Raw genomic sequence first — 23,872 nt, 5'->3', positions numbered from 1 at the left:
GACAAGGCAAAGAAAACGCAGAGGCTGCGCCTCCACACATGGCCGATAGGCCAATCAAGACCTCAAATAGCACTGTCGGCACAGTGCTGCGACACTGAAAAGCCCTTTAAACCCAGGCTCAACTTAACGGCGCCCTCTTTTCGCTGGCACACCTCCAGCAGCAGGGATCACGCGACCGGCGCTGCCTCTTCGAGGCAAGATCCCCCTCTGGACGCAGGCCCTCTCCAGCGGCCAGATGAGGCAAAGAAAACACAGAGGCAGCACCTCCACACACAGCCGATAGGCCAATCAAGACCTCAAACAGCGCTGACGGCACAGCGCTGCAACGCCGAAAAGCCCTTTAAACCCGGGCTCAACTGAATGGCACCACGTGCCAGGCATCGTGCGCATGAAGGAGTGCGAACAAAGGGCAGGTCCCTTTGTGCGCCCCTTCGTGTGTCCACGTAGTGCTCATTCTAGGGCATCCAGATTCCTCGGAAAGCAGCCCCTCAAGAGGCCTGGAAATGCTGGCTTTGCAAAAAGCCAAGTATACACGACATCCCTCTCTGAAAAACAACAACAACAACAAGCACACCAATCCATCACACCACAACCAACAGACGAAGCAAAATGGATACCACTATTCCTCAACTGGAACACACACCTCATGAAGAACGCAGAAGTCTATAGAAAAAAAGTGAGTACAATCGATAAAACATTACACACAGGAATTTGAAAACTTACATCAAATGCATGATCCTATTATTCATACTATTAAACGCACAATCCATAGTAAAACAAATACCCATTCTCACAGATTTACTCACTGATAACAAACCAGACTTTATAGCAATCACAGAAACCTGGATCAAAAACTCTGATTTCTTAATTAATCAAATAGAAGACCCAACCTACAAAACTATCTCAATCCCCAGACCGAAAAAAAAAGGCGGAGGCCTCATGTTAATCAGCAAATAAAGCTTACAGATGAAACTAATCTCCTCCAAGATATCTACACCTTTTGAAATCGCACTTTTTGACTCACCTAAATTACAAATCTGTCTAGTATACTGTCCCCCAAGGTCATTAGAACGAAACTGCTCTCCAGTAATAGAATTCATCATAGCCAACTTAATGCTCAATAAGCCAATCATCATCATGGGAGACTTCAACTTGCATATGGACACCTACCCTCTCACAGCCACATGCAAAACAATCACGGATGTACTAGCAACAATGGGACTAGAACAAATCGTCGAGGGACCAACTCACAAAGCAGGACACACCCTTGATCTAATTTGTATCAACACGGACACCTGGGATACACACCATACCAAAAACAACTGAAATCCCTTGGTCAGACCACTCCCTCATCCACACCTCCCTTACCTACAACATGAAACCCACCAAAAACGAAAACAACAACATGAGAACTTTCACATACCGCCCTCCCTTTGATAGTGAAACACTGCAACAAAATCTACAAGAGGAACTCACGAACATTGACTTTACAAACGCAGAAACAGCCACAAACTCATGGATCAACATCACCAAAGACATAGCAGATAGAATAAACCCTACCGTCAAAGTCAATAAGAAAACCAAAACACCAAAATCTATGGTACAACGATAGCATAACATCAGCCAAACGAGAATTCAGGAAAAAAGAGAGATCCTGGTGCAAGAACAAACCCGACCCACTACTCAATGCCTACCGAACCCACCTAGCAAACTATAAAAAACTGATACATAAGGCAAAAAAAGACTTCTATACGAACAAAATAAATAAATACCACCATAACCCAAGAATGCTATTCAACATCGTACAAACCCTAACCAAACCACCAAATAAACCAAGAACACCTTCCTACACTAACACCAGCAATGAATTTACAGAATATTTCACTGATAAAATCAAAAAACTAATAACTCCATCACCAACACCACACACACCCAAACCCCAAAATTGCAACAGAAAATTACATGGTCTAACTTCGACACTGTATCCTCTCTAGAAATCCAAAATATAATCAAAAAAATGAATCCAGCAAACCACCCCATTAACAGTATCCCCATTCAGACAATTAAAATGATTGTAAACTCAATAAACAAAATAACAGACATAGTCAACCTTTCCCTCACCGAAAGGAAATCCCCTGAATGCTTAAAATCAGCAATCATTAAACCATTAATAAAAAAAAAAGAACAACCTAGACCCGGAGAACATTCAAAACTACCAACCTATATCAAACTTACCGTTTATTGCAAAAATCTTAGATCCAATCCCAACTATCCAACTACCTTGACACTAACAACATTCTTCACACCTCAATTCGGGTTCAGGAAAAACTTAAGCACAGAATCTCTCCTACTCTCAACTAAATGACACAGTGCTCAGACGATTTGACAAAGGACAAAGTTACCTATTAAATTCTCCTGGATCTATCAGCTGCTTTCGACACAATCAACCATTCCATCCTAATCGACAGACTATCTGAAATAGGAATCACGGGTAACACATTAAAATGGTTCTCCTCCTACCTATCACATAGAAATTTCAAAGTAATGTTCAACAACCACTCAAATAAAGTAAACCTCAACACTGGAGTACCTCAAGGATCCTCCCTATCAGCAACTCTCTTCAACATATACCTTCTCCCAATCTGTCATACACTAGAATGCCTTGGACTAACCCATTCCCTATACGCTGACGATACACAAATACTGGTCCCTATACAGAATACTCTGGAAGATACATACGATAGAACAGCTATCCATCTCTCGGAAATCAAAAAACAACTAAATGACTTGAAACTCATAATAAACATTAATAAAACTGAATTAATCATCCTAAACAAAAAAAAAACAACTCCGCCCTCATGAAGCCACTCATAACTGAAAACCCCAAAACAGCAATCTCACTTGTCACCCATACACAAAATCAGGGAATCACCATTGACAAGGAACTATCGTTCAAAACTCACATAACCAACAAGATAAAAGAAAGATATCACAAACTACTGACTCTCAGATGTCTTAAACCATTCCTCACACTAGATGATTTCAGAACAGATCTCCAACTGCTCATCTTCTCCAACCTAGACTACTGCAATGCCCTACTCTTTGGACTAACTTGCACTACCATCCATCCTCTCCAAATCCTACAGAACACAGCCGCCAGAATTCTGACAGGATCAAAAATACATGAACACATCACACCAACACTAATCTCATTACACTGGCTCCCAATAAAATACCGAATAGAATACAAAGTACTGACAACCCTGCATAAAATAATCATAGGACAACAAAGCAATTGGCTAAGCAAATCCATCGTAATACACAATCCAAAACGGAACGTACACTCAATCAATAAAAGGTGTCCTCAAAATCCCTCACGCAAGAATCACACGACTAAACACAACACGTGTAAACAAATGTCGGTTTATAAAAACTGCAAATAAATAAATAATAAATAAACACATGATAGAGCCATATCTATCGCCAGCCCCACACTATGGAACAATACCAATTGGAATAAGAACTCAACCAAGCATTAAAATGTTCAAAAAAGAGCTGAAAACCTGGCTGTTCACCAGAGCCTACTCAAATTCACTCAACCGACCAGCCTACTAAGAACACACGCAACCCAACAACAAAAGGCTACATCCCCAGCTCTACCAAAAAACTCTTAAAGTGTATGTAACATCTTTGCTGTATGTAATACGTTTGCTGTATATAATGAGCCTTAAAAGTAATAACCATTATATGTAATCAACATAAACTACACTGTAAACCATTCTGATGGCGAAACCGAATGACTGTATACAAAACACGTTAAATAAATAAATAATCAAGGAAACAGCTATTACCTCTGGTGTGCCCGTTGAAGAAAGTCCTGTCATTGTAGAAGTTACAGGAGAATTCAGCAGAGATTCAGTCTCCTTACCTGGCCGGCAACCAGCTCTTTCCGTTTGATCCTCCATGCTGGCTCCACCCGACGCTGACACAGCCGGCTGCACTCCTGCAATGGGGTGCAAAGGGAAAGTGCTGAATACGTCAGCACTTTCCGCGGGGGGGGGGAGGGGCCAGGCTGTGGAGGCACCCGACTCCAGAGACAAAGATGAATCTAAATCCGAGGACACGAGCAACGGAACCATCTCTGCTGAGCACCCAAGGATAAGTTCACGGAGCTCCGCACCACATGCTGATCCATCGGACCCTGACGATAAGTTCCCTCTGCAGCCTCGGGGAACACTCTGTCCTCTTTCCCATCAAAGAGGTATATTTTTTATTCTTTTATAGTTTAAATGCCGAGATACGAGGAGGGAGTCGGAGTGCATCTCTCTATCGTGCGGCCATCTTGGCAACAATACATTCTAGCTATAATCACATGCACCAATCACATTGCACCAATCTGTTTTTTATAAGGATTTCTATAAAAGCATAGGACCACCCAAGTAACTGCTTAGCAGCAAAGAATCTGGTCATTCACTGGTTTCCACACCTCCATCAACTCTCTGAATCGTTAAAACACTGAAGCAAAATATTTTTTTGCAAAATATTAGAAGATTCAGCTCATTTAATTAGAACCTCATCTAACTCTGTTTGCATTTCTGCTGGCTAAAGGTAGCGCATTATTGTAAACAAGTAAATTTAGGATAACAAATATTTCTGCTTTTTTTTTTTTAACTAAAATATTTTTGCTATTTAATGTAAAACCTATTCCACAATCCCTGACTATACATGTGATTATAGAACTGAAGTGAATTAGCAAAACCAAAAAAATGTCACAATGAACTTCAATGCCAAATTTCCCTTCCTATGGAAGAATGTTCTAAAAGCCAAGACAGAAAGGCCTGGCCCTAAAACCTCGCATCTTTACACACTTATCAGCCTTGTTAATGCATCATCTCTACACCACCGGCTCTCTGGGGTTTCTTTGAACTTACCTGATTTTTGGCGGGCTAACACCATACTCTATTTTCTGTAACATGGAAGGTTACAATAGTGATTTCCGCCTCCAGAAGTCCTAATGACGTTTACATAAATACGAATATATTCTTGAAGGAAAGAACTGTACTGTGCTAATCAGCAAGCAAATGCTACAAAACTACCCAAGCAGATGTTTTTCTTGGCTAAATAGGCATGTTCTATACTAAATTGCTGGCTCAGATGTTTCACGTTTTCTGCAATTGCGTATCATTTCTGTTTTGCAGTCCATTACTTTGATTTATTATTATTTTTTTTTAATACTCTGACAAGATTGCTTGCAACGTGCACCAATCTGGGCTTGAAACACTACACACTGGCTTCCTTTTCCTTCTGGTATGATTTATTTAGTTAATTTATTACATTTTTATTCCATATTTTTCCACTGGTAGCTCAAAGAAATAAAATCAATTGCAATACCATAAAATTAATATCCATTAAAAATCCCAATTGACAAACACATAATATTAGCGCTCTACCCATAACAAAAAAACCCCAAAAACCAAACATAAAATAGCACAAACCAATAAAAACAATAAGTACTGATAAAGCATCACTGGAATGAACAGGAAACTGAAGTCTGATGCTAGGAAGGACAAGCTAGATTGTAACTGGTGCTTCACCTTTGCAACTGGTTAGTTACTACCAAACAGCTCTCAGTGGTACAAAGTACAATTTAAGAAACTTCCAGGTGCTCTGTGCCTGACTTCTGCTTTCATGCCACAGCACCACCTCCATCATCCTTCTACCAGTTCTGTCCCAGGTTGCTGAGATGTTTGCAAAGCAGACATGATCCGGATTGCCAAAACTACAAGGAATGCACATTGTGATTCCTTCCTGGCCAGGCTTACTTCCTTCTCCAAGACGGGGAAGAACTCACTCATCTTTGTCACTCATTCTGCTCATAAAACTAAATGGATTGACAAGACCCAGTCCCTGTCACTTCCCCTTCCCCCTCCTTGACCTAACCTGAATGAAGCAATAGGGGTTCCATCCCTATTACTCTTCCTCTCTCTTTCCAAGTGTGACGGGCCTCCAAACTGGGCCTTGTGTCACTGTATAAGACTGACAAGATTCTTGGTGAGGAGTTCATTGACCTCTGCTTGGGGTTTTGGTGTGGATTTGACTGTAAGCGTGTGCAATCTTTGCACTAGGAATATGTGAGATTGGACACTGTCGATTCTATACACCTTTTAGTCAGCTGATGTAATTCAGACTTGAGTGAATGGGAAAAATTCTGGGTCGGGAGGAAGGACTGATAAGAGTTACCTTGAACAGCCACCAGGTGGCACATTACATAGCAGAAAAACATGGTGTATGTTAACTAATGAGAGGATTATACAAGGAGGTATATTGAGGAGGGTTTTTTTGTGTCTTCTTTAAGAAACTATGGGGCCGATGCAAAACAGTGCACGTTTTGGAGGCTTATGCTGTAAGGAGATTAGCGCATCCAACCACCCGCAAAACTAACAGCGCTCATCACATGCAAATGCGTGTTGATGAGGCTATCAGCTATTCTCCCCCAAATCCCACCTGCAAAAAGAAAAAAAAAATGTGTGCCTGACCCGCACATTTTTACACTCAGAAATGAATGCCTGCCCAGAGTAGGCATTAATTTCTGAGCAGCCCAAAAAAAGTGTACAAAAAAAGCAGAAAATACTGCTTTTCTGTACATCCTCTGACTTAATATTGTGATGTTAAGTCATTAGAACCAAATGGTTTAAAAAAAAAATTTTTTAAGCGTGCCACCAGGCACTCTGAGGCATCAGTTTTGGGGATGTCCTGAAATTATTTCTTCATGGAAATCTGTAATCCAATATATTTGTCAAATTACAAGTATACAGTTGCCACTAGATACACGTGTATTGTTATTTGATAGTACGCAGGGGGATAGCTCTGGGGCAGAGATTATACAACTTTGGAATCGGAAGGTATTGATACTTGCAAAAAAAAAAAAAAAAAAAAATTATCCTGCAGTAGTGGGTGGGAAGGGATCCCCCGAATTTGACGCACTGGAGAAATCAAATACATCTTATGTGTATTGAGAAGATTGTTGAAAAGACTGATGTGAACAGGAAACGCAAAACCTTCTTTCTTATTTGTGATGCGTATCTGCAGTCGCTGTTCCACCGGGCTAGGAGTCTTGTCCTGAATGATTGCTAACTTTATTTTGATTTGATGATAAGCTGTTAGGTTGGGACAAATAGGATATTTGGAGAGGGGCAGGAAGGGGGTGGACTGTATGATATGAGGATTGTTATGGTACGTGGTCATTTCTGGAGACACTGTGAAAAGTCAACCAGTGCATCCCTTCTTCTATCTGCATTATTGTTGAATATTTTCTTGTGCCATGTACCTTATTTGTTGAAATTAATGAACACATTTAAACATAAAAAAAGGTGTGCCGGCGGTCAGGTTAGGAAAAGGGATGCTCAATTGATGAGCGTCCATTTTCCTAACCCATGGCTATGCACAGGTTAGGAAAACGGACACCAGTAAAATTAAGCATCCGTTTTTCCTAACTCGCTGACAGCCACCTCTCCTGGTCGCCTGCTGTCAAGGAGGCACTAGGGGCACACATTTGTCCCTGGCGCCTCCTTGGCAGCGTGACCCCTCGTTTAAAATATTCGATCTCGGGCCCAGAAGAGGTGGCTGAGTGCGTGTTAGAAAAGTAGGTGCTCAACACTGAGCGCCCGTTTTCCATGCTGATTTATTGCATCTGCCCCTATGAGAGAGAGAATATTCTGAGAACTATCCACTTATGTTCAAAGTTTGTTGAGAGAAGACCTCAGGTGGCCACCAAGAATTCAGGGTGCCCTCAAGGAAAGAACTCTGAGGGGGAAAGGCCCAAGGCTGAGGGATGCTTCTTCCTAAAGGGAGAGCAACGTGGATTGGGTTCCAAAGAATTGGCGTTCACAGTCTGTGGAAATTGAATGTCGTGGGTGCTAAAGCAGGGAAAGCCAGGGATCCCTTGTGGTTGCCTAGAAGAACATTCCTGGGACCTCTAGGGAAGATACTGAGTGGTCCCAGGGCAGTAAGAAAAGATATTTATATCGAAGAGTTAAGTGATGATGTCATATTTAAGGAGTATTTTCGGAGAACTGCGAGGTAACCTATCTTTCTGAGCAAGAGAGTTCAAGAATAAATTGGGAATTTTCTCCTTAGTTACTTCATAATGAAAAGATGTGGAGAAAGTAAGTTTGGGGGTTCTCTTTGATGTTGCTAATGTTGCTACAGCCTGCTGTACAAGCCCATGAACCCAGATCAAATCATTGTCTTAAGACTTTGTGAACTTGACTGTTGCTTAATCCCCCAGAGTCTGTAATGTGACGGTGGCTTCACAACACTCACTAAACTTTTCTCTTGTGACAGCTGTGTTGTGATTTTTTGAATCATCCCCTGTCTTTGGACCCACCACTTTTTGGGATGGGTCTTGCCTTACATATATGGGGATATGCATGCTCAAAGGGATTCTTCTTGGGAAGATGGAGGGTGTGGGGGTGAGGAAGGTGTTTTAGAGGTAGAGTTTCTGGTAGGCCTCCCAACTCACCAACTGAAGAGTTTGAGGATGGATTGGAATTGTTTGTGATCTTGATCAGTTCCCAACAGGAGAACCAGCACACCCTTGCTGCAAGGACTGGATTTCCAGTTACCTCGCCCCTGTGACCAGTTAACAGTGGTGACAGAGACTACTGGCTTAGAAGAAGTTTTGATACCCAGTTCTGAAGTAAGGAGGGTTTTCTATTCTTACCTCCGGCTTATGATTTTGAGAAAGGAGAATTTTCCTACCCTTGAAGGGGAGGGCCTATTGTCACTGACTCAGATCAGAGGAGAAGCGTTAAGGAAAGGAGCACTATGGACAAAGAAACTGCAGCCCTAGGAGGAGGAGTTATTCTTTTTATGTTAATAATTTTTTTCATTCTGGCATGGATTCTGTTTTTTTGGGGGGGTTTTTTTAACTTGAAGTAAATCTATACTTTGTTGAACACCACCATTGGACCTCTGGCTGCGATTCTCCAAGTGATTCAATTCATTGAGATCTCTTTCTTACGCGAGTACTCTCTGAATGGGGATTGGCAGGGTGTCCAAGTGTGAATGACAGTACCCAGAATCCCCACCTTATATTTCCTCCCCGCCGATAGAACCCCGGCACCCAGGGCCTGAAGTCTGATGAGCGACAGAAAGATAAGAGGTCCAGGATGGTGAACTTAGGACCTGGGACTTGTGTGGCCCCTTATTCAATCTATAAAATGAAGAGGGGATTACAGTAATAATATATATATATATTTTTTTTTTTATTGGAAATACATCTGGAGTAAGTACTCTTTTTAAATTGGGGTGCAGTCCTAAGGACTGTAGAGGAGAATGGCTGTGGAAGGTGTGGAGAGACCCCTTAGTTATGTCTGCCATTTTGAGAGCCTGGTGGGTGTAGAAAAGGCTCTGGGTGGGGGAGATCCTGGGAGAAATCAATGTATTTGGTTTTGGGAAATGTTTAGATGTTTGTGGATGCAGTAATATCAGCTGACCACTGGATGGCATTTTAGATGTGTGAGCATTGATTGAATTGTGATCATGTATTAATGGGGAAGTGTGCATCTGTTTCCTTAAAGTATTAGAGTTTCCTGATTGGTGGCCCAGGTTGAAGCGGGAGGTATAAAAGTGTGGGGTTTTGCCTTTTCTTCTCCTGCTCTTGACAGTATAGGGCAGGGAAAAGGGACCTCCAGGAAATGTTATCGACAGCAGTACCCAGCCTAAGGGCCCGGAAGCCCAGAGACACCCCCCCCCCCTCAAGAGGTCCCCCTGAAGGAGTTCTCCCCCTCAAGGAGAGAGGCCTGAAGCAAAGTAAAGTGGAGTGCAGTGAAGTTTTCCCCCACTCCTGGGTTGGTACAAGCAGTGAAAGGAGAGGTTTCCTCCTCTGAGGAGGAGCTTACCAGAACAGTGGAAACAGAGAGGCTAATGGCCACGGAATTGTGTGCAGAGGCATTTTTCCCCTTCTAGGAAGCTAACAAGGAGGCTTGGAGGAGAAGTCGAGAGAAAAGGGTGAGTCCTTATCGAGAAGCACCCAGAGAGTCCAGGGAAACCTATACTTGGAGGGCTGGGATGTAGACACTGTAAAGAAGAAGGTCCAAGACGATAGGAGCTTGTGAATTGCTATGCGAGATGTGTTTGTGTATTTGCTCCCCACTGGACGAGAATTTTGATGAGGGTATGGTTTTGGATTTTTTTGGGTTTTTGTTTTTTTAAACAAAACCTGGCCCCTCATGGGGCTGAGCGAAAATGGTGTGGAAAGGGGAACAATGTTGACTCTTCTGGTCAGTAGTAATACCAGTTAGGATGTATCACCTATGTCTTTGGTCTATGATGGTAACGGTATGGAAGCCCATGATTCTGACTTTTTCTGTATATTTTGATGGCTGGCTGGATCTTCCAGAAAATAAAATGTCTGCCGTTGGAATTTGGATACAAAGTGTCAGAATCTATTTGGCTGGCCTAAGCTAAGCACAGAGTCAGGATTTCATGAAGGGGATTTCTTCCACAGTATAGTGGAAATAGAGGAGTGTCTGAATGCCGTCACCAAAAGGTCCGCTTCACGAACTGCATGACTATCACAAGAACCCACAAAATAAATTTGGAAGGGATGACCTCTGCACATCAGCGATGTCTCATGCCATCATTTTTTAGACCTGGGTGGGGGTTTACAAGAGGGTTTTTTCCTATTTCACTGGGCATATCATCATCCTTGCCTCTGATGTTGCTCCACTACATTATCTGCTTGAGCCACATTTGTTTCTTTTGTGAATCTTACAGAGATGCTGGTGCTCAACTCCTAAACAGGCACTGGACAACTCTCACATTTTATGTGCCCCCCCCCAGATGGCAGGGGGAATGTTACAAGAGTCAAAACCGATGGGAATTACAGCCCTCTTTGGAGGGAGGGTTGGAGATCCTGGGGCCAGATCACAAGAATCTCTCACCACAGAGAGAAGAGACTGTGAAACTGCTGCGTGAAGCCATCATGGGACTTCTTGTCTTTCATGGCTGTTTTAACAATACTTAATTCTACAATCACATAAATAAAATAAGCATAACTAATAGCATCACCTTTAAAGATCTGTGCAAAGTGCTGCGATCCTGCTGGCGGCAAGGCCGCGAGCAGGCTCTTACCTTCAAGCCAGCCGGCCTGACCCCCCGATGTCATCTTGCCATGCCGGGGGTCCCTATCGTGACAGGAGGCTGCCATCGTGCCGGCACGGCAGGAGCCGCGCCGGGGCTCTCCCTCACGGCACAGAGCAACGTCGGTCTTTCCTCCGGGAGCTGCCGCGAGCTAATCATCTTCTTCGCTGTCTGGAGGTCACAGTCCTTTGTGTTCCCCGCTGCAGGGAGCCACTCTCGTTCCTCCTTGGGCGGCAGGGGAGCTGCCTCCCACGTCGGGGCCTGCACAGCCCAGCTCCAGCTCCTTCCTGCTTCACTGTCTGCAGGGCCACTGTCCAGGATCCTGCAGACTTCCTCTTCCTGCCTTACTAGGGGCGGGCCCGCGTCGCCTCTCCAGAATTAAAGGGCCAGGAGGGAGTGGTCCCTCTGGCCACACCTGCAAGCTCCTCCCTGGGTGCTTCCTGCAGAGCCCTACAAAAGGGCTCAGTCTTCATTCCCAATTTGCCTTCGCAAGGAGCAAGTTCCTCAATGGAGCTAGTCCTCCTGGAACTTCTTCTCTTCAGGATTCCTGCTCTCCGCTCCTGCTTGCATTCCTGTTATTCATCTTGGGATCCCTCATCGTCATTGTTCCTGGTCTCTTGTCTTCGTCCTGATGTTCCGACCTTCCAATGTCTTCTTGCCCAGTTGTTTTCAATATCCTGATGTTCCATTCCAGCCTTGTTGGCTTCGTCCATGTTCCAGATATCTTCAGCTCCGCTCTGACCCGTCCCTCGTGGTCCGCAACCAGCCCGGCTGGGTTGAGTAGGGCGCGTAGTGACCTAGTGGTCCGCGACCACCCCTGCTGGGGTGTGTAGGACGCTGGTGGGTCTTTCCATCTGACGGTGCCAAGGAGTCTTCTCGTCTCTTGTCAGACCTGCCTTGTTCCTGATGTCCTGACGTCTTCCGTGTTCGATGTCTGCCTTGCCTTGATGTCCGTAAGCCTGATGTCTTCCTTCCCTGAGCAGGCCGTCTTTCAGTGTGGTCCGTGACCAGCCCAGCTGGGCTGTATAGGGTACCTGGGACTTTGTCCGCCTCTCCCTTCCATCCTGTCCTTGGATTTCCATGGTACTGATGCCTTCTTGTGGTCCACGACTAGTCCGGCTGGGCTATGTAGGGCGCCGGAGGGACATTGCTTGCCTGGAGGTTCTGGACTTTTAACCACTTGATTTTAATCTTGCCTTGCCATGCCTTTCCTTGCCTGAGTCTTCGTCTTCCTCAACGCCCGAGTCCTCGTCCTGTGCCAGATGTCTCCGTCCGCCCATGACCTCTGACAGACCTGCCGCTTCTTGCCATTACCCAGCGGCAGGTCTGAAAGGGCTTAGAGTGGTCAGAGGACCACTCAGAGACCACCATTGCGTTGGTGGCCTCACGGAAGCATGCAGGTCTGGCAGAGATCTCCGTTCTCCAGTTCCCAGACATGGACTGTCTCTCCGCAAGGGCACACAACTCTCGTCCCGTGCTGGGGAGCGCCCCCTGGTGTTCTCTCCCATCGCAGCGCAACACAAAGCACCTGATTCACTAAGATTTTTCTCCCATTCTGTGTCTCTGGGACAAAAGCTTAGTCAATCAGGCTCTAAGGTGGTGAGAAAAAAAACAACATTCCGACTATTTTATAAATATTTTTCACTTTTTAAATTTTAATAATTTTAAGTATTATTTTAGCAACACATATAACATTGCCATGCCAATAAAGTTATCTCTCTAGTGGTACAATAATCAGAGTGCAGTATAGCAGTAATAAGCCTAGTTATATATACACAGTAGGACCAGGGTTTCCAACTGTCAGTTAAAAAAAAATCCAACCAAAACAAAATGACAGGTCTGTAAAAATAATTTCATGTCAGTAAAGCCATCATGAGCAATGGGGCCTGTGCATCTGGTGTCGTGGGCTCAGGCTCCATTGCTCGGGAGTTGGAATTTAGATCTTGGTCCATAAATGGGTGAATCTCAGTGTAGTAAGCCCAGCTGTGCCCAAAATGGCAACGGCAAAACACGTGTTTGTAAAAACAAATTAGGTCGTCAGTAAAAATTCTGAAAGTGTCCATTAAAAACATTTTTGTGAGCTGGCAGCCCCGAGTAGGACAGCACTCTTCAGAAATTTCTTCGCTGGGTACTTGCAAGATGAAGACACAGGAATTCATTTCCATACCCTTAGCTTGCATCACGACAAAATATACACATTTTATTTGTGTGTGTGTGTGTGTCTAATAATTTTTGTGCTTTGTGTCCTATCCATATCAGATTTTTAGGACATATCAGGCGAACTATGAGGACCGACAAGATTGAGGTTTTTTTGATCCATTAATAGCCGCAGACGTGTACACACACATCCTACATTCCAAAACGAAGGCTCCTTTAGTTCTGGTGAAATTTCTCGTTTTAAGGCTTTGAAGTCTGTTGATGCATTCTTGCCATCTACATAGTTGTATGATATCAAGTATTATACGCAATGCCTTTTTATGATAATTGTTTGCTTTGCTCCAATTACTGCACATGTAAAATTTGTTGAAAGTGGTTGCGTAAAGATGATAAATATTGCAAGATGCAAGCTTTCAAGTCATCCAAAATCCTTTCTTCAGCAACAGTCTAGACAATTCAGAGTTGATTTACTTTCAACAATGCTATTTTTGGTGGGATAAAGTGGGCCTCTGTTTTCTTTCTGCAGTAATCCAAAAGGTGCATCAATTCCCTCACTTTCCCATGAGAGAGTCACCAAGGTACAAACAGCTGAAAGATTTTTCACTTCCCACATCACTTTCACTTTGTTCTTTGCCAGAGAAACCATGCAATGAATTAGCAAGCACCTACAATACAGCATGCATTTTAAAAAGTGAAATGAATGCAAAAATACATTCTTCTAAAAATACAATGTATGTCTGTCCTGTTAAGCAGTGCATACCTACAGCTAGAAATGACACAAAAAACGAATGAAATAACATTTATGTTGTGCTTGTCATTTTAGTTTGCGCTAAAAGGTTTCAGTGCATGCTATTTGCAAAAGTATGTGCATGGCAAAAAATGCCATCAAAACAATGTGTACTGAAAGAGTGTTGAAAGACTAGCACATTCTAAAAGTAAAACGAATAAGACAAAACAATATGCATTTCAAAACAAACAGAAAACGAAACAAAAACAATGATTTTTTTTCCCATGCATCCCCAACTCCTCCCCCAGCAACAGATACCTGGAACCAAGCACTGTACCTTGGAGCACACTGGTCACGATAGCTTCCGTGTGATCACCCAGCAAATCAGCTTTGGCTATGGCCGCCAGGGACAGATAACTTGACATATTTCGGCACAATTCCTTGTTTCCCCTCTGGAGAAATTTCACTGCAACAGGGACTGCGAGAGCCATGACAGAAGGTCTGTCATAGTTCTGGAAAATACAACAGTACACACAACACATGAAAAAGATCTATAATGGACTCATGCGGGTGGAAAAAGTTTGCTATTCTGAGGGAAATCTTGAAATGGCACTTCTGAAATAAGAAGCTTCATAATTTTAACAAGTGGCATGCATGGCAGTGGGGGTGAAACTAGGATCACATATTTTACCAGAAGTAAGAAAATAGAGGAGACTGTGTCCTGCTAAATAATTCTTAACTAAGGATGTATGATCTGAATAGCTTTTTGCTTGGGAATATGTCAAATTTGTCAAGTTTTACATATTTGTGAACTTGTTCAGCATAATTATAAAATGGTAGAGAATAATGCATGGACCATCATGAATCAGCCATCTGTTTAAGATGGATCTCAAACAGTTCCAAATCTGTGATAAATATCCCTGTGTTTTTCTTGGAAACGTATACAAACACCCTATTGTAGGAGTGGCCAACTCCAGTCCTCGAGAGCCACAAACAGGCCAGGTTTTCAGAATATCCACAATGAAAATGAATGAGATAGAGTTGCATACAAATGGAGGTAGAGCATGCAAATTTATAAAACACCTGCCTCCGCGCATAAGTGGAAGGTTGTTAGGTGCACGTTACAATTATTTATTGCATACTTTTTAAAATATAGGTGCATAAATTATGATAATTTCTTCATTAAAGAAATGTGCAGGTGCTGAAATATAAGAGCGTATTATTGGGGCAGTGATACGCAGTATTTTATAAATTCTGCATATCAATGCTGCTGCTTATGCGTGTATGTGCTGAGCTACGCACGCTGTTGAAAATTACCCTCTCTGATCATGGGTCAGAACTGAGACAATCCCGGCAGCGCGCGGGTAGTGAGCACGTTTCTGCTCATTCACCTTTAACGCTTATGTCAAATTAAGTATTCTTGAGGAAGTACAAATCATAGAGATACTTTCTCGCACTTAAGGATTCAGGGTGCAGTCAGCAGCAGGCGAGGTGAGCCAGAGAAGAACCTCGGTACAGCAGAATACAGGAAGCCGACATGCCATACAGTAAACTACTTATTAAGGCATTAAATAATAAGGATGATTCAGTCCCAGAAGCAGAACTCATTAGGGCATGGGAGTGGCCTGAGAACATCAGTACATTGACGACATGCTATGGAAAAAGATACATTTGAAAACAACAGTAAGAGGAAAGGTTTGTGATCTAAGCATTAGGTATGTGCTGTACCACAGTAAATAATGTGCATACAGTACATATTCAATCTATATATTCTATATGGACTACACCAGTATGACCAATTAAATTTACTATGAGAAAGAGCAGCAAAAAACAAAAAAAACCCAAACGTCAATAGCAAGTATGATTCAGACAATGAAGGCTTGTTTCACTGGTGGCAAGAACTGTGTGTGTCTGGACAAGGTTTATTGAAATACGGCCGACGTGTAGTTTTCTTTTTCAGAAAAAAAAAAAATATATCATAAAAGCTGGAAAGTGGCCCAATGTCTTGGAACTAAAAAGAATAAAATCAGGCACGGGGAGAATGTTGCCTTCAAATTTCATGGACACTTAACTCGAGCCATGGAGCGAGTTTGAGAAACTTTGCTTATTTGTTCTGGATCTCAGAGAGTCTCCAGCAAGAGCCAAAAGCCAAACTGAATGTAAAGCAGCTCAGTGCACTCCAGGCAAATGCAGGCACCCACTGAAAGCATTCATCAAGCACAGCTGTTTTCTTTTATTTACATATATCCTGAGGTTACCTATCCAAAATCATGCTCCAGGTGGCAGGGCTTCATTTCTAAATAAAAAGGAAGTGGACACGGGTGCAGGTGGTGAACCTTCTCTCTCTCTCACACACACATATAGGCAATAACATGCTTTCTCCTCCTCCTCCTCAGGTGAATGAAAGCTGGTGGGGGAGGGGCGAGCACTGGTGGGAGCTGGGGGATGGAGGATCACTGAATAAGGAGGAGGAGGAAGGTAGAGAGCCTGGAGCCCTTTTTTCTCTCTACCCTCTTCCTCCTCCTCTCTGCTTTGGTGATTCTGGTCTTCCCATTCCCAACTAACCTCTCCCCCCCCCCCCCCCACACACACACAATTCCCCCCAATGGTCCTTCTTCCCACCTTCTCCCCCCAGCAGTCCTAGAACCCCCAAGGCTCACCCCCAATCTCTGATGGTCATCGAGCCCTCCCCCTCCCTGGTGGTCACTAATTCCTCCCGGCTGGAAAATTACCCTCTCCAGCAACTCACCTCCTCTCCCTCTTTCAGCCAGAGCCGGTTGGTTTTCCTCTGCCTTGGGGAATGGGGGAGATATCAGATTGCTGGGCACTGCTCACTCTCCTCAAATCTCCTTGGACATGGGTGGGGGGGGGGAGGGATTGAGCCTGGAATTCAGAAGCGTGCCCTGTTCTTTGCCTCCTCGAGGGAGGAAGGAAGGGAATAGCAACCACGTACTCTCCATATACTCCCTTCCTCTCCAACCACACCTCCTCGTATCCCCTCCCTGCAGTACCTTCCATCCCTCGCTCATTCTTTTCCCCCTTGCTCACACAGCCCTCAGCCCCTCCAGTCCCCCCTCTCATTCTTTGGCTCCCTTTGATTCCTTCATTCACTCCCCCTTCTCTCTCTGATCGTGTCACTTACTCTGTTGCCCCTCCCTCTGATTTCTGCACTCACTCGCACTCTTGCCCCTTTCCCTGTCCCCTAATGTGGTTGTCAGCTGCAGAGGTGGCAGGGCCCAGGAAGCTAGCACAATCAGTAGCAGAAGGGCAAGGAAGCCGATGCACCCATCAGCAGCAGAAGCAGTGGGGCTGAGAGACATTCACCTCGAGCTTGGCCAGTTTCCCTCATGGTCTCCTCAACTGAACCGTGAAATCAGGCAAAAAATTAAGACCACGTGGTAAATCTCATTTCAAGGTAAGCAGCTCCCAGGCCTGGATTTAGGCATCAGCAACTTAGGTAATTGCCTAGGGTGCCAAATTTTGAAAGCACCAAATATCCAGGCCAAAGAGAAGCCAGCTTCTGCTTGCTATAGTGCCATGTGCCAGCACAGCTTCAGAGGAGCACCCGCTGCCATGGCACTGCCTATGGGTACCACAATCTTAAATCTGGCCCTGGCAGCTCCAATACTCTGCTTCCTCTGGAAGCCAAGGGCCAGAAATTATCCGTGCCACCACTGGCTCTGCTACATTTCCACAGGAGAGCCATAACTGATTTACACCACCAGCTCTGTTCCACTTCATCAGGTCCCAGAAAAAGGTGGCAGTGCAGTTCTGGATCATTCTGCCGGAAACTAAGCCCTGGGCATCATGCACAAAAGGGGCTGAATCAGCATGTCTGAAATTTGTGAGCAGTAGTGCCAATTGTCAAAGCCAGGGGTGAACCCTTAATAATTGGCACTACTGCTCATAAGTTTCAAACTTGTGCTAATTCAGCCTCTTTTGCTGTCTCTTCTTTGCTCTGCAGTCTCTGCTTCAGGACTACTCCTCCTCTTCCCTGCATATTAGAAGGGAAGGGGCTGGAGCAGAACATCCCTGGTGCTCTTCTCTCTTAAATCTGGAAAGAAGTGGTGGAAAATACCAGAACTTAGTAAACAGTCCCCTTGGTGGCAATATCATCATCACCGCTAACAATACTACCTTCATATCTTGGATCTAACAGCTTTGCACTAGAACATAAGAACATAAGAAGTTGCCATGCTGGGTTATTATTCCAAGAGTCCATCTAGCTCAGCATCCTGTTTCCAACAGAGGCAAACCAGGCCACAAGAACCTGGCAATTACCCAAACACTAAGAAGATCCCATGCTACTGATGCAATTAATAGCAGTGGCTATTCCCTAAGTCAACTTGATTAATAGCAGTTAATGGACTTCTCCTCCAAGAACTTATCCAAACCAGTGTGAATTGGTTGGCAACAGGCATTAAAGAGAAGAACAGAGTGAATCCTCAGTAACTGAACATCTCAAAAGAAGATAACTCTCACGAACAAGATACTTCAAGAGAATTTCAGAACTATGCAAGGAACGCATATAATTTGAAATTAAGATGATCAAGCACAAAGACTTAAGGGCACTGAATTTCTTACCCAATATCAGATATAGGGTATCTGAACTAACGTTTTACTGTTACTCCCCCTTCCGCCCCCTCCCAGTTTCCCATTACTGAGGTGCAGTTACATTGCAGATCACCTACGATCTAGCTGACTCCCAGCTTCCGTCCACTGTGAATGTATGGCTTACTCTCCGACGTGATGAATGGAGCTTAGCTCTTACAAGCTAGACGCAGATGTATTAATCCAGTTGAATAAAAAGGTTATCGCCTACAACTTGTTATCATGGCAACCACTATTTTGCTCACAGCTGGAACTGGAATTATTTAGCATTTTTCATTATCTTACATCTTCATGTTACATAGTTATATTTTAGAAACATGTCTTGAAAAGCCTTTCCAGTGTCATTCTACGAGAAAATATTTCAAAATAAGTTTTTCAATGTTTCCAAAATTTCTAATTTTCTACTTTTTGGTCTTGGGAGGAAAAACCACATTTTTATTTTTTTGTTCTGGGCTTTCACATCTCTAGGAACAGCTTGGATATCAGGGTTATGTAATGCTAGGTCTGGAGAGCCACAAACAGCTCTAGATTTCAGGATACCCACAATGAATATGCATGAGAGAGATTTGCATGCACTGCCTCCGTTGTATGCAAATATATCTCATGCATACTCATCGTGGATATCCTGAAAGCCAGACATGTTGGCGGCACTCCAGGAAGTCAGTTGCCTACACTGATATATGCATCTTCCTGCCTAGCATCACCTCTTTAGAAAATGTAAATTGTTCTTAAAATACCTGCAAGATGCAGCTCATGATGTCAGATGCAATCTTTGCATGTGGTGTGTCGTCCTCTTTTCCAGCTGGTCTTAGGTTGTGCTCCAAACAGGATTCCCAGAGAGCCACCAGTGCTTTGCCATGTTTCTCTATGGTTTCTGTCTCTCGGATGGCAGTGGTGATCCGAGTGATACAGATCTCTACCACGGCCTGGTCGTTGTCATTGGTTTGGTAGTCCTGCCATCAAAACAAAAAGATGTTGATTGGTGGAATATTTCTCTACACAGATTACAGTACTCCTTAGGATTACTGTAGAAAGCAATATGCTGGGAGCTGGAAAAATATTCTAACAAAATAATACCCTTGTAATGTGCATTATATTGAAATGATACAGGCAGGTCCCTTTGATTATCTGATATAATGCCTCTCTCCCCCAGTGGAAGGAAATGAACTGCAGCGCTCCCCCTGACTCCTGGGAAAACAATCTTTTTAACATGAAAGGTTCCCCATCTGCACAAACCTTATGTATTTATTATAACTGTCTCGTGAAAAAGAATAAAATAAATAAATATTCTAAACCTTAGGCCGGTCTGTCTGCTTTTAGCCTCATTAACTAACTTTCTTTTTATTTTCATTTTAAACATTCCCTTATTTAATGACATGCCCCAAGTCTCTTGTCTTGTATATTTGCCTTATTAGACTGTAAGCTCTACTGAGCAGAGACTGTCTTTTTTGTATGTTTGTACAGCACTGCGTATATTGTGTAGCGCTATAGAAGTGTTAAGTAGTAATAGAATGAAACAATCATAAGAATAACACAATTGCTCCTAATCAATCCAAGGGATCCTTTTACTAGTGCTGTTCTTTAACTCTAGTGGGAGATTGTGCACAAGGGAGCAAGGCAGAATTAATGCAGAACTCCTCTCCCATGCAGAATTTTATTTTATTGCGCTGAATTTGGCACAAGGACGTGATGATAATCAGCTTCATCCCGCATGGTCTAGAACAGAAAGGAGGCAGCATATAGGCCAGAAGAGGAAGCTCAGCCTGCATGGGCTACAAGGTGGCGGCTGCTACTGCATTGTCCCATGGAGGTGGGAGGGGAGGGGTGAGGGTCAAGCCTAAGTGGGGAAAAAGGAGACCAGGCAGAGGTGGGGATGGGGAAGGAAGGGAGAGTTGTGGGGATAAGTCTGTGAAGAGAGACCTAGGAGGTTAAGCTGAGGGAAAGGAGAGACAAAGCTGAGGAGGAGGGGGGGAGTGTTAGAAATAGAGCTAGAGTGTCAAGCCTGGGAGGAAAACCAGAGCTAGGAGGCTGGAAAAAAAGTGGTCAAACAAAATAATAATAAACTAAAGAGAATGAGCTGGGGGTTTGAGAATGGGAAGAAGAAAGCAAGCTGAGAGGGTGGGGGTGAGGGGTAGTCTGAGCCTAGCAAGGGGGTGAGAGGGAATTCTGCACAAAAAATAAAAATTTGCAACTTTAACTAATAACTTTTTTCTCTATTGCATTTTAAATTATTACTAAAATGGCAGAGATTATATTGTGTAAGTTTGACAAATTAATAGTATAAAGAATTTTGCTGAATTTTAAGATGTGTGCAGAATTTTTTTTTTTTTTTTTTTACCAGAATTCCCCCAGAAGTTAAACTGTCCAACGGTTATTGCAGACTACTCTCAAATGGAGCTCTCTGGCAAAGAGGCAAAGACTGGTGTGTGATATAATCTTACTGGTATAAAGGGCTAACTTCTCAAACCAAATTGCTTTATAACAAACCTGAGTCATAAGATGCTGAAGGTTTGTTCCACAAAGCAATTCTTGTATGTTCCCTCTTAAAACAACCAGATTCTGCTTTAGCAAGCTCTCTTTACCACATATCCCCAGACCCCTCGCATACACTCTCCCAGTTTACTTCCTGCAGAAATGTCGGTGTGCTACCTGCAGCCCACTGTTACGGGTTTCGGCAGGGCTCAGGATCTGTGAGAAGAGAAGAGGTGGAAACAAGGGCTAAATGATTTATTCAGGCTCTTCTTCTCTGCTCTTTTGCTTCTGAGAATGAATATAAGCATACTTGGGATTTTTATGGACTACTGAAGTGAAGCCTCTCTAGTCTAGATAGTGCATACATGCTGCAAACAATGTGAATCACTGGCGCCCTCTAATGGCAATAAAATGTAGGCATCCTATTTCATTTTTACTTATTTATTCTGCAATATGATGCCCAAGTCTAGAGCACCTTACAATGCCTACCAATTTACGTGCAAGAGTACAAAATATATATTTTACATTTTGACGTTTTTGTGTAAGTATTTTATTAAAACAAAATGCACAAAATTCAGATACAACACAGAAAGCAACAAATTTTCCCCACTTTACAATCCCCTCTAAACCTAGTATCATTAAAAAGCCATCAAAAAAGACAGCATGTAAAACAGAATCAGTGGACACACACGATCTAAGGCACTGTCACATAAAGAAAGGTGAGCTTGAGGGCCTTGAAGGGAGAGAGAAGGGAGCTCAGTCAGAGCCCTCCAAGCACTCGTGGTAAGCCCTGATTGAAATCAGCTGATGCAGCTAGGGCTTCTGCAGAGAGCTATCAGCTGGACTGGGGCTTTAAAACCCCGTGTATGGCTTAGACTGGCTTTGACTGTCTTCTGATTGCTGTATTTTATTCTGCAATTGTTTTGGGATATATGGGGCGCAAGAGGAAGGCCAAGATCATCACCTCTTCTCCAGCTACTTTAAGACTCGGTCCAATGGATGCTCATCTAAGTAGGCTCAACTTGCCAAGAGAGGACAGTGTTAGAGACATATTAGATGTCTCTTTAAGTCCTGGCGCTGGACCAACTCCTATACAGCCCCCAGGACTTACAGAGGAGGGCAATTCCATTGAAAATGAAGCAGCAAGTGTGAGTTTTGCAAATGTAGGTGAGTTATATGTAGATTCAGCAGCTTCACAACCCATGAATACTCTTCAAGAGGGAGTAAATGGAAGCCCCTCTGTAAACATTGGTGGCATACAGGCGACTGCTGTAGATGCCACCAATGTTACTCTGGGTGACTTGTGGAGAATGCTGCAGAAACTAGATACTAATGTAACACAAATTAATTTATCCTTTTCAGCTATGGTAGGTGGAAATAGATCAATGATTAAAGATCAAGGGAAAAAATTAACTGGAATCTAAGGTAAATAGTTTATCATTGAAAATTCAGAACGCTCAAAGTGTTGAATCTAACTGTATTTCAGATAATATAGTGTTACATAATGAGATAGAGAATTTGGAGAATTGTTTACAAGTTAAAAACCTGTGGTTTGTAAATTTTCCTTATACAAGACTATTGTCTCCTTATGAGATGTTTGTAAAATATCTTAAGGAAAATTTAGCATATAAAGATAATGAGATCCCAATCATTTCTAAGATCTATTATTTTCCTCTCCAATTAAGAGACACCCCTGGGAATCAGGGAGACCTACAATCCCCAGGAGTGTCTACTTTTTTGGAAGAATCTATTGACATCATAAATAAGAGAGCTACTCTTTTTGTATCTTTTTCCCTAGAAAAGGATAAAGAGTTTATTTTTGAAAAATCTCTAAAAAAAATAGGGAACTATTATTTTGTGGTCAAAAAATTTATGTTTTTCCAGACGTTTCAAGGGCCACTCAGGTGCGCAGGAAACAGTTTTTGGTTTTGAAAAGTAAGACTATTGAATTGGGTGCAACTTTTTATTTAAGGTTCCCATGTAGATGTTTAGTCAATTATCAAGGCAAGAAATGTATTTTTAGTATGCCACAACATCTAGAAAGTTTTTTGAGAGATAAAGAGTTAGTAAAGGAAAATCAGGTTGAAGCAACAGAAACAGGTCTGTAAAAATAAAGATTTCTACCCCTCTCCTCCTTGTTAATTGTATTATGTAAGTTTTCTTTACCATATAAAGACCCTCATTTATTGGATAAATGTGACAATCAAATTTACTTTTGACTGTATTAATCTTCTTCTTGTAATAAGTTTGCCTGAATTGTTCACTGTTTATTGCCCTTTATGTTTATTCAATTTTTAAATTCAAAACAATAAATAAAATTAAGTATAAATTAAAAAAAAAAAAAAAAGAAAGGTGAGCTTGGCACTCCAAAACCAATACCCTATTATTTCACTCAATGGGAAAGTACAAAGTGTGTCTTTCAGCATAAGACAAAGTGAACAATGGAGGCACCTAAATAGCATAGAATCGCCTTCTCAGATGTCAACCATGCAGTTTGAAATTCTATACATACCATGTCATATAAATTTTGCCTTCCAAAGAGCTAAATTCGGGAGGAGAATTCAGTCAGGTCAATAGTATACAACATTTTGCTGTAAAATAGGATTTAGTCAAGAACAATTTATAAATCTGGCTTCTAAAGTAATTTCTTGGTAAATAGCCCAAGATACAAAAGGGTGCAGATGAGAATTTCTCTTATTCATACTTGTCAGGCAGCCTAAAATTTTAACCCAAACTCTGTTCATAAATGAAAATCCCATA

The 23,872-nt window shown here is 42.7% G+C and overlaps 1 protein-coding gene across 15 annotated transcripts in view; it reads right to left on the bottom strand.

Moving 5' to 3' along the window:
• VEPH1 (ventricular zone expressed PH domain containing 1) overlaps nucleotides 1-23,872 on the bottom strand; it is a 371,196-nt gene that overhangs the window by 298,889 nt on the left and 48,435 nt on the right. For 14 of the 15 annotated variants that reach the window (XR_003858578.1, XR_003858581.1, XR_003858577.1 and 11 more), the window contains 2 exons: nucleotides 19,378-19,593; nucleotides 14,367-14,541 (listed from right to left, as the gene is read on the bottom strand). Coding sequence is in view for 9 of the 15 variants with exons in the window: in XM_029615395.1 (XP_029471255.1) it covers nucleotides 14,367-14,541; nucleotides 19,378-19,593 (391 nt within the window). In the remaining 6 variants the exon portion in view is untranslated. Of the gene's footprint in view, nucleotides 1-12,851; nucleotides 13,968-14,366; nucleotides 14,542-19,377; nucleotides 19,594-23,872 lie in introns of those variants that run through there. The other variant, XM_029615404.1, reaches the window with a different exon arrangement.

Source organism: Rhinatrema bivittatum, chromosome 9 (genome assembly GCF_901001135.1).
Source record: "Rhinatrema bivittatum chromosome 9, aRhiBiv1.1, whole genome shotgun sequence".
Taxonomy (NCBI): domain Eukaryota; kingdom Metazoa; phylum Chordata; class Amphibia; order Gymnophiona; family Rhinatrematidae; genus Rhinatrema; species Rhinatrema bivittatum.
Note: the sequence above shows the minus strand (reverse complement) of the source record. Positions and strands in the feature narration are given on the sequence as shown.